The sequence below is a fragment of the Peromyscus eremicus genome, chromosome 1 (genome assembly GCF_949786415.1).
Source record: "Peromyscus eremicus chromosome 1, PerEre_H2_v1, whole genome shotgun sequence".
In the NCBI taxonomy this organism is placed as follows: domain Eukaryota; kingdom Metazoa; phylum Chordata; class Mammalia; order Rodentia; family Cricetidae; genus Peromyscus; species Peromyscus eremicus.
The window spans coordinates 199,954,958-199,967,826 of record NC_081416.1 but is presented as its reverse complement, the minus strand read 5'-3'; the positions used below and the strand labels follow the sequence as shown (position 1 = coordinate 199,967,826).

General features: G+C 45.8%; 1 protein-coding gene across 2 annotated transcripts in view; it reads right to left on the bottom strand.

Annotated features, from left to right (window-relative positions):
• Positions 1–1,974: 1,974 nt before the first annotated feature.
• The window catches only part of Vstm2b (V-set and transmembrane domain containing 2B), a 31,337-nt gene continuing 20,442 nt past the window's right edge, over positions 1,975–12,869 (bottom strand). For both annotated transcript variants that reach the window (XM_059245482.1, XM_059245488.1), the window contains one exon: positions 1,975–2,191. In XM_059245482.1, the coding sequence (XP_059101465.1) occupies positions 2,103–2,191 (89 nt within the window). In that variant the 3' untranslated portion in view covers positions 1,975–2,102. The remainder of the gene's footprint in view (positions 2,192–12,869) is intronic.

Below are 12,869 nucleotides of genomic sequence, written 5' to 3'. Positions count from 1 at the left end.
TATTCAACCTGTCACCTGGGAAATGCCTTTTTTTCTTCCCAAGCACAGAGCGCTAAGATGTAGAGTGATATTAGCCAAGTGCTGTGTCGAGTTCACTATAAAAACAAATGATCTTTCTGGGCAGAATCACTATCCACCAGGCAAAAGGGTTAAATTTCATCTCAGTTAGTGCTGATCAATAAAAATGAAAGGTGGAACAGCCTGATGCATCCACCAGAAACAGTGGTCCTGAGGATTTCTTCACATAGAATCCAGTGTATCAGCTTCATGCCAGGGTCTCTGCATGTGTGGGACTTTCCAAACATGAGATTTATCTTTTCTCTTAACTAAGCAATTGATTATTTAAATGCTGAACTTGTCAAGATAGGCAGGATTGTATTAAGGTAAAAAGCAGACCCCTCAAAAGTCACTGAGTTGGAGTAAGTAAGCTCATCAAACCATATGTCTATCACTACTGCCCAGCAGATGAGGTGCTGCTTATCAGTTATTAGTGTCCAGTAACTCTGTGTGTGTGTGTATGTGTGTGTGTGTGTGTGTGTGTATGTGTGTGTGTGTGTGTGTGTTTTGCTATTTTGAATGTTCCTGTTGTCATATTGGAGGAGAATGCTTCAGAGAGCCTTCCATCAGCAAACAAGTATCTTGGACGAACCCATTCTTCCTGTGGGTGCTGGGTGCTGTGGCCCCACCTGCCATTGGATGCTAGACAATACATGCTGAATCAGAGGAGACAGGAAGAATTTGTTAAGTAATACTGAAAACTACACATATTTGAACCATAGGTTAAACCAAGCACAGTGCCTCACACCTATATTCCTAGCATTTAGGAGGCAAAGGAGGCAAAAGAAGCTTACAAGTTCAAGGCCAGCCTGTGCTACATGGGAGTTTCAGGCTAGCCTAGGTGTGAGATCTTCTCATTTGAAGAAAACATGACATTCAAACAAACAAACCAATCCAAAACTCAAACAAAACAAAACCCCAAAATAAACAACAGTTGTAAAAGTCTGGCTATATTTTAAACAAACAACAAGTCTGGGTATTTAATGGAATCCTGTCATGAAATGAGTAATAAATAGCTACCAGGGCATATCAGTGTCTCTGAGTCAAGCAACCTGCCCTCAATCTCACAGCTTTCAGAGGCTAAAAGCCATCTGTAGATACAAGATAAAAGAGTACAGGTGACTATCCATCTCTCTTTTTGAGGATCACTAAAGCTAGGATCAGTACAGGCTGGTCTATAAGCTCACAGTAGGTAAGTGCACCTCAGATCTACTGAAGGCCGGAGAAGGCTGGCTCTTGGCTTACACAGTAGCTCTTTCTCTTTCAGGATTCATTCTTACTTCTGGGAAGTTCCTTGTCCCTTGGCTGGCTGGCAGGTTCTCTTGTCTGCTCACTGAGGCCTAGACAGGTATCCTGGGCTGCCTTCCATGCAGGAGACATTCAAGTGGTGTCTATGAAGAGGAAGTCACAGTGTCTGGCTGCAGCAGGCACTCAATCTTAACAGTCATACATGGCTTTAGAAAGTCTATTTAAAAGGCTTTTTTTTATTCAACTGTTATTCAGTAATATACAGTACAGTTTATAAACAACTATACCCTTGTTTCCAATCTTTATTTAAAAATAAATATTATTGACAGTGAGTTTTAATTATGATGTTTCTTTTTAATCAAAATGTCTCCAAAGAAATAATTTAATAAAGAAAAAGCCCCCAAAGAAAATGTAAATTCAAAAAAATTTCTAAACACAATAATCTCCTAAAAATATTTTACTTTGTCAGAAAGGCTTTGACCCGACATTTTTTTTACATATTATCCTCAAAGTACCTGCTCAACAGTTCGTGCAAAATGAAGATTCGGAGGGAATGTGAAGGAAAGAAAAATATATTGTACATGGCCGTGGAGTACTCAGCACCCCATGCACACTGCACGGCCTGCACTCCATCCTATTTGGAAACTTGATGCGTTATTTTAAGTCTTCTAAATTTGTATTACTTCCCCAAAAATATGGTTTATTTATTTCTGCATGGACTTCTTCATGCTTCCCTTGGTCCCTGTGTCCATGTGGCAAGGTGTCCTCCCAGGGTGCCTACTGAGGTTTTATGGCTGTCAGTGCCCCAGCAGTGGGTGCAGGAACTTATGCAGTGCTAACAAGAGCAGAGACAGCAGAGGGTCTGCGCTGTAGCCAGGGCCAGTACCTACAGGTGAAGAGAAAACAGACAGTTAACTGGATTCCTGATAACCTGGAACCCTGAGGCAGACCAGAGCCAAGGGAGGCTTCCCCGGGCTTCTGAAACCACAGTAGCCAGCTGGAGGCTGCCATGGCTGCTTCAGCTTAAGGATGGGGCCAACTGTGGTCAGACATAAGTGCCTTTGCCCTGAGCTCAATGTGCTAGACTGTAGTTCAGGAGTCCAAGTCATTGCGTTATTTCACTAAAGACAACCAGCTTCTTTTGTCTTCAGCACAATTCTTCCAAGTGTCCTGGAAATGAAGGCTCACCTCCCCCACCTCCTCCATGAAGATGCCACATCCACACACAGTTCCAGCTTCCATGCAACCTCTCCAAACTCCTGCCTAGATGGCACAGCTCAGCATCCACACAGGTCCTGTTTTGGGTGGTTTCTGTGTGTGAGTCTTCCTTCCATAACCAAGCTGTCAAGCCACTTTTTGAGGTGGGGAACTTAGTAATCACAGGCTGTTATGGGTGGATACGTAAGATCCCACATATATGGCCCACACTGTCTGTGTCACACCCACCTCTTTCTCCAGTGCCTGAGTGCCTTGTCTGCCTCTGGGCACTAACCCTATGCATGTCTTCATCCTGCCTCCTCTGGGCCACTGCTTGGCTTCTTGCCTGTTCTCAAAGTGTCCAGATGTTGCAAAGACCTCCCTGTGGAGCCAGGAAAAGCCCTTCCAAGAGCTCTGGGCTCTTGAGCTGCAAAATATCCTGCTTCTGCTGGGCTTCCCTGCTTCTTTGCCTTAGTGCTGGGAAACACCACTGCTGCATGGGAACCTGGAGCACACCACTGCTGACTGCTCTCCTGTATATTTCCCCTGAACTCCCAGCAGGCTGGGGTGCAACCCTACCCCCAGGAGGGTTGTGGGAGGCTCTTCATTGGTCGACACCACATTTACAGAGAGTGTGGAGACTTTGCAAAGCTGTCTGCCCTAGCTGCTGCTAGGGCAGCTGTGTCCTTCTTGTCTCCATTAGGTCAGATGAGGGCTTCTCCAACAAGGCTGGGCCTGAATGTTTGTAGTACTATCAAGCTTAATGGGTAGAAATACTGTCAATCCTTTTCTTTCCTTTTAGTTTTTGATATTAGTCTTTTTTTAGAATTTAATATATGACGCATTATATAATTATGAATTTATATCATTTCTCCCCCTCCAGCTCCTCCAGTGTAGCCCACCCACTTCCTCCTCTCAAATTCATGACTTCTTTAATTATTACTATCCTTGTGTGTGTGTGTGTGTGTGTGTGTGTGTGTGTGTGTGAGAGAGAGAGAGAGAGAGAGAGAGAGAGAGAGAGAGAGAGAGAGCGAGAGAGCTGCTGAGTCCATTTCTTGTTGTTCATATGTGTATATGTTTAGGGTTGACCACTTGGGATTGGACAGCTGTTAGTGGGCTCATCCTTGGTGAAGACTGATTCTCCCTCTCCTAGAAGTCATTAATTCCCTATCTCTGTTAGTGTCAACTGGTGTTGCCATTGTACAGGGCTTGTTTAAGCAGCCATATTGTTGAGATTTCATGAGTGTAGTTCCTTACCCTATATAGAAGACACACCCTTAAGCAGGCATCCTGGTCCTCTGACTCCTACAATCTTTCTGCCTTCTTTTCTGAGATGTTTCCTGAGCCTTGTATTGTAGTTAGTTTTTTTTTTTTAATTCATTCATTTAATTAGCATCCAAAATAATAGATTTCATCAAGACTTCACCATACATGTCTTCATCTGACTTTGCTCACGTACAGCCCCATTATCATACCTCACCCTAGTCTCCACTCCTGCTGGTCTCCTTTCCTAATAGCACCCCTTCTATTTTCATCACGCATGGACACACACACACACACACACACACACACACACACACACACAGTTTTAAATCTAGAAAGACATAAAGACATAATACTTGTCTTTCTGAGTCTGGCTTATTTTGCTTAACACAATGGCTGCCAATTCCATATACTTTCCTGAAAATATAATTTCATCTGAATAAAATTCTAATGTGTATGTATAACCCCATTTTCTTTATCTAGTCTGAGAACTTGGGCCAGTTTTGTATCTTTGTAATTGTGGCTAGTGCAGCAGTAAACATGGATGCATGAGTGTGGTATACTGGACTCCAGGTGCATACCTAGTCATGATATAACTTGATCTACCCCTTTTTTTTTTTTTGTTCAAAGCATTTCCCCTACTCCATAATCTAGTTTACTCTGTCTGCAACTGTGTATGTCCTAGAATTCACGTTCTGTGCCTCTCCTCTCCTTTATAAAAGAGGAGCTGAAGAGATGATCCAATCAGAAGCTCCATGACTCTAGCTGCTCACGTGTGGACTGGTGCTGGCTCACACTGTGGACTGAGAAGAAGGCATGCTCTCCCTGTGTCCAGTCTTTCCAGAGCTGCTATTTCTTTTCACAGCCTTAACTCTGGCTACGAAGTCCATCCAGGACCTCATCCAGACACACTAGCCTTCAGATTTTTTTTTTGTTGTTGTTTTTGTTTTTGTTTTTTTCGAGACAGGTTTTCTCTGTGTAGCTTTGCACCTTTCCTGGAACTCGCTTTGGAGACCGGGCTGGCCTCAAACTCAAACAGATTCACCTGCCTCTGCCTCCCAAGTGCTGGGATTAAAGGTGTGCACCACCACCGGCCGGCAGCCTTCAGATCTTAATTTCTAAGTCTTCCCTCCTGCCTTAGAAAAATCTGGCCACTCTGCCTCTGGCCATCACCAGCAGAAAAAATCAAAGACTTCAATCCTCCTTTGTACCTCCTCATTGTCACAAACTGCTAGGAAGATGGATGCAGTGATGGGTGAGTTGATGGATGGCTAGGGGTCTGGGTGGAATTCACAGAGGCTCTTGGGCACATGGACAAAACAGTCTGAACAGTAGGACAGGGGACAGCGGTGCTACTTAAACACATAGCTTGGGAAATTAGACATCTAATGCCTGTACTTTGATCTTTACACTCTTGCAAACCCTAGCACTGAGGCAGGCTCAGGTGACAGATACAAACATGAGAGGTATCTGAAAGCAGTTGGGCTCAGAATTTCAGACCATCAAGATATGCAGCAGCCATAAAAGTGGCCAATGGGCATGTAAGCCAGGCAGGGGATGGCTGGCTGGGTGGTACTGTAAGCATAGGAGAAATAAAGAGAGATTTAAACTTGCCTTCAAGTACCCCCTTGAATGGTACTGTCACTATTACAGTATCACTTGCTTAAGTTTAAAAGTTTGCAGACTGAGGACATAGCTCAGTGGTCCATAGTGTGCACAAAGCCCTGCGTTCAATCCTCCATGCAAAAAGCAGCTTGATATTCTGTGCTGGGCCAGAGATAGAAGCGCCAGGGACAGGAGGACCACATGGTAGCTGCCTAAGGCGATGCCTATGCAAGGCAGAGATTAACATCTGTGGGGTCTATAATGTTGGATGTCTGCTTGGTGGCCACAAGGGTTTCTAAGCCTAGCCCTGTTGTGAACAGGCCCCTTCCCCTCTCTGGGTCTTGTAGCATATGGCATAAAATTAGTATGTGTCTGCCTGGTGTCACTAGGCTGGCGTTTAAGCAATTTCATAGAGGTGGGCTGCAGAAATGACCACAAGAAGCCTTCCTCCTCTCCAGCATGCACATTCTGTGATAGTGTCCCCCTACATGACCTGTTATAGACCGTGGAATATCATCAGGGAGATAAAAGTTTACAGAGGGCTATGAGCTTTTAGAAAGAGCTGTCTAAGCCTGAGTCAGACTTCTGAAGAATGACGGTCATGAATGTCCTAGACCAATGAACCCCCAAGTGGACTGGCACCAACTACCTAGATGAGCCCAGCAGAGACCAAGTGAGAAACTTCCCAGATGAGCCCAGACAAATCACTACGCTGAGGAATGACTGTGGTGGTTTGAAAGAAAATGGTCCCCCAAAGGAATGGCACTATTAGGAAGTGTGGTTTGTTGGAGTAGGTGTGGTTTTGCTGGAGGAAGTGTGTCACTGTGGAGGCAGGCTTTAAAGTCTCATATACGCTCAAGTTACCACCCAGTGTCTCAGTTCACTTCTTGTTGCCTTTGGATCAAGAAGTAGAATTCTCCAGCACCATGTCTGCCTCCACACAGCCATATGCCCCGCCACTATGCTTCCCGCCATGATGATAATGGACTAAACCTCTGAAACTGTAAGCCACCACCTCAGTTAAATGTTTCCCTTTATAAGAGTTGCTGTGGTCATGGTGTGTCTTCACAGCAATAGAAACCTAAGACAATGACTATAATGTCACACCAAAGTCACTGAGTTTTAAGGTCCTCTGTCACACAGCAAAAGACATCCCATACAACATATAAACAAAATCAGTCCAGATAGTCAATGTCATGCAAGCAGAGGTTTCAGAAAAAGCCAGTGTAAGCCGGGTGTGTTAGACACACTCGCAACCCCAGTACTCAGGAGGTTGAGGCAGGAGGATCAGCATGGGCTACATAGTGAGACCTTGTTTCAAAAACAAAACAAAATAAACAAAAAACAGGATCTGGGAATAGATCTCAGAGAGACAGCACTTATCCAAATGTACAGGGCCTTGGATTTGATTCCCAGCATCACATAAATAAATATATACATAACATTTTATGGCTGGCTGGATGGCTCAGCATGCAGAGGCATTTGCTTGAAAGCCTGGCAACCTATGTTCAATCCCCAGAACCCATGTAAAAGCAGAAGGAGAGAACCAACTCCACAAACAAGACTTTAAAAGGACCATCTTATGTGAATAGAGCTGAAGAGCTAATTTTGTGAGTGCCCTCCCAAGAGGGAACTTTTCCTCCATGGGCAAACTGTCTCATCATCTACTTCTTTTTAAAACACCCCTGGATCTTAGTGACCAAGGGGTCACATTCTTTGAAGGAGATCTCCTGTTGCGATGCCTAGCACTGGGCCTCCTCTGCATCTGGGGCCTGAGTCTCTACCTCCTTGTCTCCCAAAGGCAGCCAAGACTGCTCACTGTAGCCTGGACTGACAGGTGCAACTCAACTTGACCCTGCAGGGCGCAGGTGGACAGTGCTGGGTGGTGTGTTTGGCTCAGCTGGGATGGGTTCACTGGCCTACCTTGTGGTCTCTCTTCTGACATTCCTAGAGCATGGTGCTGGCACGCTGAACTAATCAAATGCTAACAGCCTCTTCATCTATTTCCTCCCTTCCGGAGATGAACCAAGAATAGTGCTAGAGTGCACACAGTGTATTAGTCATAATAAAGCTGGAGATTCAGGCAACCCAGGAGGTGAGGGAAGCCCTGGGAAGAAGAATGGCTGATTCATCCTTACCTCAAACTAGCACTTGCTGCTCATTCTTAATGAAAGTGAAGCATCTGAGACTCTGAATCAGGTGTGGTGGCCCATAATCCCAGCACATAGGCAGGAGGATTGCAAGTTTCAGGTCAGCTTGAGCTACATACTGAGACCTGAGACCATGTGTGGGGAAGTGGGCAGGAGTGAAAAAAAGGAGAGGGGAGAGGGAGTAAAGGCAAGTAGGAAGTGGAGGACAGTTGGGAGATGCAGATAATAAAATATAATAACTAAGAACTGGAAAGAATACAATGGGCAGGAATGTGTGCATGCTTACGTGCACACTCACACACATACACATATGTGTGCACACACACACATCTCAATCCAAGTAGCTTTTGCCTAGGAATTTCATCATTTCTATTTATCCAGCAACAAAAGAATTCTAAAGCCCTGTCAGAAAAGTTCATGGAATCGTTAAAGCCATTTAATATTTTGATAAGAAAAGGAGGAGGCTGTGTCTGGGCTTTCTCTTGTGTAGAATCCCAACCCGTGAATGAAGCTCCCAGGGTAGTTACAGTGGGATATGAGTTCTCCCCATCAAGGACTCACAGAACGAGAGCTTTGTTCCCAGGTAGAAGCGTCATTTGGGGAGGTCTTGAAACTTTAGGTGGGCCTGGTTGGAGCGAGTGGGTACTTGTAATGTGTCTTGTGTTCTCTCTTTCCTGTTCACCATAAGTTTGAACAGTCTCATACCACTACATGCTCCCACCATGATGCTGTGCCTCACTACAGGCCCCAAGCAACAGAGCCATGGACAGAAGCCTCATGAAATGGAGCCAAAATAAAAATTCCTCCTTTAAGTTATTCATGTGGGCTATATTGTCAGAGTGACACAAGGCTGACAAACACAGAGAACCCTGTGAGGGTGGCACTGATATCCACATGTGGGTCTGGGATATCCGGTCTGTGTGGAAGGCTGGGAAACCTCTGACCCAACCACCTATTTCCTGATTCTGCAGGTTGAGAGCTGTGGTAGGGCTGGGGAAGGCTGGCCTGCTCAGCAGCTTGCACACACACACACACACACACACACACACACACACACACACACACACACACACTCAGCCAGCCAGGGGCTTTTCAGGATTCCTCACAGACTGCCGTTTTTTGTTTTTTTCAGGCCTGGGAAGTGTAACTAGAGTTATGATATTTTGGGGTCAGTAAGCTGGTTCTGGCTCTGGTGGCCTGAGTGGGCTGGAGCTCATTTTGCGAGTTGGCGCTGCAGGCTTTGCCTATTTGTGCCTACTTCTGCAGAACTGTACAGAATGGGGACACGTAGAGTGCAGGCAGGTTGGTACTGTCCCATCTTTCACGGGCAAAGCCATTCCACCCTTGAGTCTGGCTGTGATGTCAGGAGGACCCATGGAGTGTATGTCTGTAGCTGGGCCTCCTTCTATTGAGCACACTATGGTAACTATAAGCTGCTGTGTACTTTGTGAAGTTCTAACCTGTCTTTTGAACAAAGACTTCTTGGCTAAAAAAGTTAGAGACCTAAGCCATGTACGCTGGATGGGGGCCCTTTGAGTGCTCATATTCAATTGTATTGCTTTCTTCTTTTGCAGCCTCTGTGAATGAGACAAAAGGGCTTCCCAAGGAGCAAGCTTGAACTAGAACATCCTCCACTCAAGGCTGGAGAGAGTCCTCCTTTTTCAGGACAGCTTTTACCCTATTGTTCCCCCTTACATGCTCTGAGGACCCTGCCATTCCAGCTGCACCTGCGCTCCCTCTGAGAGCAGCAGACCCACCCACTCCCATCTCGAGGAGAACAAAAAGGACATGGGCAACATCTTGGCCAAGGTCAATGTCACACATCATCCCTTCTTTATATGATATGTCACATATCATCCAGAAACCTCAGTCAGTGCCAAGGCAGAGTCTGTCACTTCAGGAAATTGTTATCCATCCTTCATCATGTTTCCTCACCTCCCCCACTTCCTGCCTCTCTGTTTATAAACCCTATCTTCTGCAGAACCTATTGGCACAGTAAGGGACAAAGCGGCCACCTGAGGGTGAAGCCTGGGTTGCAGAAGGGTACAAAAATAAATAAATTTTAATCTGACATATGAAAATTGGGAGAGTCCTAAACACAGATTTTGGAAAGGTCCAGGCACCAGTACCCCTGCTTTTACTTTTCCACTGAAGCTATCTGCCCTTTTCAGTAGGAATCTCTGAGTCCTTGCCCTCCTGACCCCCAGCCTAGACCCAGGTGAGCTGCTAGACACCATCCTTGCCTCTGTGCAGTGGATTCCTCTGCAGCCTTTCTCATTCACACCCATCCCCACACCCTGCCATTTGTTGATGTCCAAGTTCACAGCATCTGAGCCAGCTCTGGCTCAGAACTGAGGAGGAGTCTGGCTTGGATCCCACTAGGTCTGTGCTCAGCTGTGCAGTGGGCAGGGGCAGGTCCCTTCCCTGACATGGGGCTGGCCCTCCTGGCAAGCTCAGTTCTCAGTTCCCCCACTGGACTCTACACGGGTCCAACTTGCTGCTGAGTGGGAAGATGGCAACATGCAAGGCAGCCTCCCCTGTTGACATTTTAATTAAACCCTCTTCACGGATATTTATCTAAAGGGAGCCAGTGAGGAATAATTGAGCACTAAGGGAGTTTGTTTGGGTGGAATTCATTTCTGCCATAAAATTAATGTGTGCTGGTAAGTGGGGCAAAAACTAGAAGCAACCAACTAATGCTGTTGTATTTTAAAGGAAATAGATGTCTCTTAGAGAAAAGTCATGGACTGCAGTTGTGCCTTGCTGGTGGCTTCCTACTCACTCATCCTACCCAGGGAGAGGCTTCTTGCTTCAGCTAATCCCCTTGCTCCCCACCCTACTCAGTGGGAGGAGCCTATCTGCTACTGGAGTATCTGAGTCGCTTTTTATTACTGTGACAAAATACCTGAATGAATCAACTCACAGGAGGAAGGATTCCCTCTGGCTCATGTTTTCAGGGGTGTCAGACCATGGTCCACTGCCTCATTGCTTTGAGGCTGTGAGGAGGTAGAGCATCATGGCAGAAGGGCATGGTGGGGAACGCTGCTCACTTCATGGCAGCCAGAAACAAAGAGTGGGGGAAGAAGAAAGTTAGGTGAGATATACCCTTCAAAACCACACCCTTAGTGGCTGACTTCCTCCAGTCTTGCTCCTCCTCTTCCTAAGAAGCCATTCAGCTATGAATTCAGCAATGAAGCTGTCAACCTTTCAACAGTGCCACTATCCAGAGACTAAACCTTCAATTCATGAACCTTTTTATGTCGTATCCAAATCTATCATAAGTGAGTGAAGCATACACAGTTCAGCCATGGGGTTGAATCATTCCTCTACCACAGCTTAATGTTGGCCTCAGTAGTTTGAAACATTTTTCTCCCTTCATTGCTACCAATTCCCAAATTGCTCCTCGCATGTTCTTGGAGAAGGCATCCTAAAATGCAGAGCCTTGGACAGATCTCCGCTGCAGAAGAAAGAGCCACCACCTCAGTGCTACTAGGAGAACATCGATCATCTCAATAGTTCCACACTTCCAGCCACGTAGATGGTTGACTGTCCTTGCCAGTACATGGGGTGAGCCTGTAAAATGATTAACCAATGTCTCTATTTCTCTTGGACTGACCCACCCCTTATGTCTGAACTGCATGTTGCCTCCTCCAGGGAGCCTGCCTCAATCACCAAGGTACAGAAAACCAGGCACTAGTATCTCTGTCATCCACATGGCCTGGAGCTTGTTGGGTATCCCAGATTAGTCTGGTAATTCTCCTGCATCAGGCTACCGAGTGCTGGGATTACAGGTGTATATGGCACCACACCCTCCTAAGTGTTACTTAAAAACCAAACCAAACAAAACAAAAAACACAATTCATTTTAGAATGGAGAAACTGAGATCCAAAGAGAAGTAACTTGTCTAAGGTCCAAGTTTACAGAGAAGCCATGTAGTTAGTTTTGAGCTTCAGATTAACAGTGGCTAGTGTCTAGGCCAGCCTACCCCAAATAGCTCACGGGCTATACTTACATAAAGATACCACTAACTGTCTATCTGAATTCCAAGTTTAATGGGAAGTCCTCTGTTTTTATTTGATACAAATAAAGGTCACACTGAGCTCAGCTGTCCTAACTTGAACCTGGCATCCTGGCTTCTGTCCACTCAGTGGACTACAGCCATCACCTATGCCTCTCCTAGGACCAAAGAATAGGAAGGCATTTTTCCCATTAGTCACAGCTGGAGCTCCAACCTAGGCTGCTTCCCAAGTGGGAGTGGGGAGGAGTTTCCTCCTGAACTTTAACATTCACAATAACTTATTTCCATTGTTTTTTGTTGGTTCATGCTCATTGTACAGAATAATGAGTTTCTTTTGACATTTTCTGCATTTCTTGGGTTGGAACCCAGGAGCTTTTACAGGCAGGTGCTCTCCCACTGAGTCAAACCCCAGCCTCTCTCTCACTGGTGAAGTCTATCACTGAGCCACGCTCTCCGTGTTCATTATGACATTTTCACACACACACATATAACACACTTTCTGGGTGGCCAACTTAGTTGTTGGGTCCTTGCTAGCTATTTATTTCAAAATGGGATCATGTCCCAAGGATCCTTTTGTGGAATCACTTAATTATAGTGGTGAGTGATCAGGCCCTTTCTCCACAGTCATTGGCTGTGGGCAGTGGGCCACCAGAAGCCCTAACTACAGAGGGCATGAGGGTGCTCAGCAGCTGACCATGCTGGGGATGCCTCTCTGTGTGGGGGCCAGTCCTCATTCCCACATCCAATTTGCTTTGGTTTAGTAATCTATGGGGCTATAGAGTGTTAATAGGCACCCGAAATATTCTCAGTGCCCAGAAATGTACTCTGCCTTTTGTGACCAGTTCACAGTGACCTTAGGATGTGGAACCCATTTTTCCCTTTCATGGGTAAGTCCTAGAGTTAGTGACATGTCTACTATTGCACAGCTGTGGGGATGTGGTAGAGGGTTATGGGCAGTAGCTTCCTGGTATCTGTGAATTTCTCAGGCTTCCTAGCTGCTGGAACCTCTTCTTAATCCTCTCCAGGAGATAGGTTTTCACCTGCCCCCCTTCCTTTCAGTGGATCAAGTTCCAGGTGAAGTAGACTCCCATATGGAGGCTACTTGTATGCACTCATTTCTCCTGCCCACATGCCTTGAGGAAGATCATTTTCATTGTCAGGTCCCTGGAGTATACTAACCTTCCCCTGCTGAGCCCTGAGGTCCCCATAGATGACTCAAAGGTATCTCGGCCTCTGTTGGATATTGCCTCTGTACTGCCCCCTTGCAGAGCTTCTCACCATATCAACTCTCATCTGGACACAGTCTCATTTAGTTTCATCCTTCATGCCCC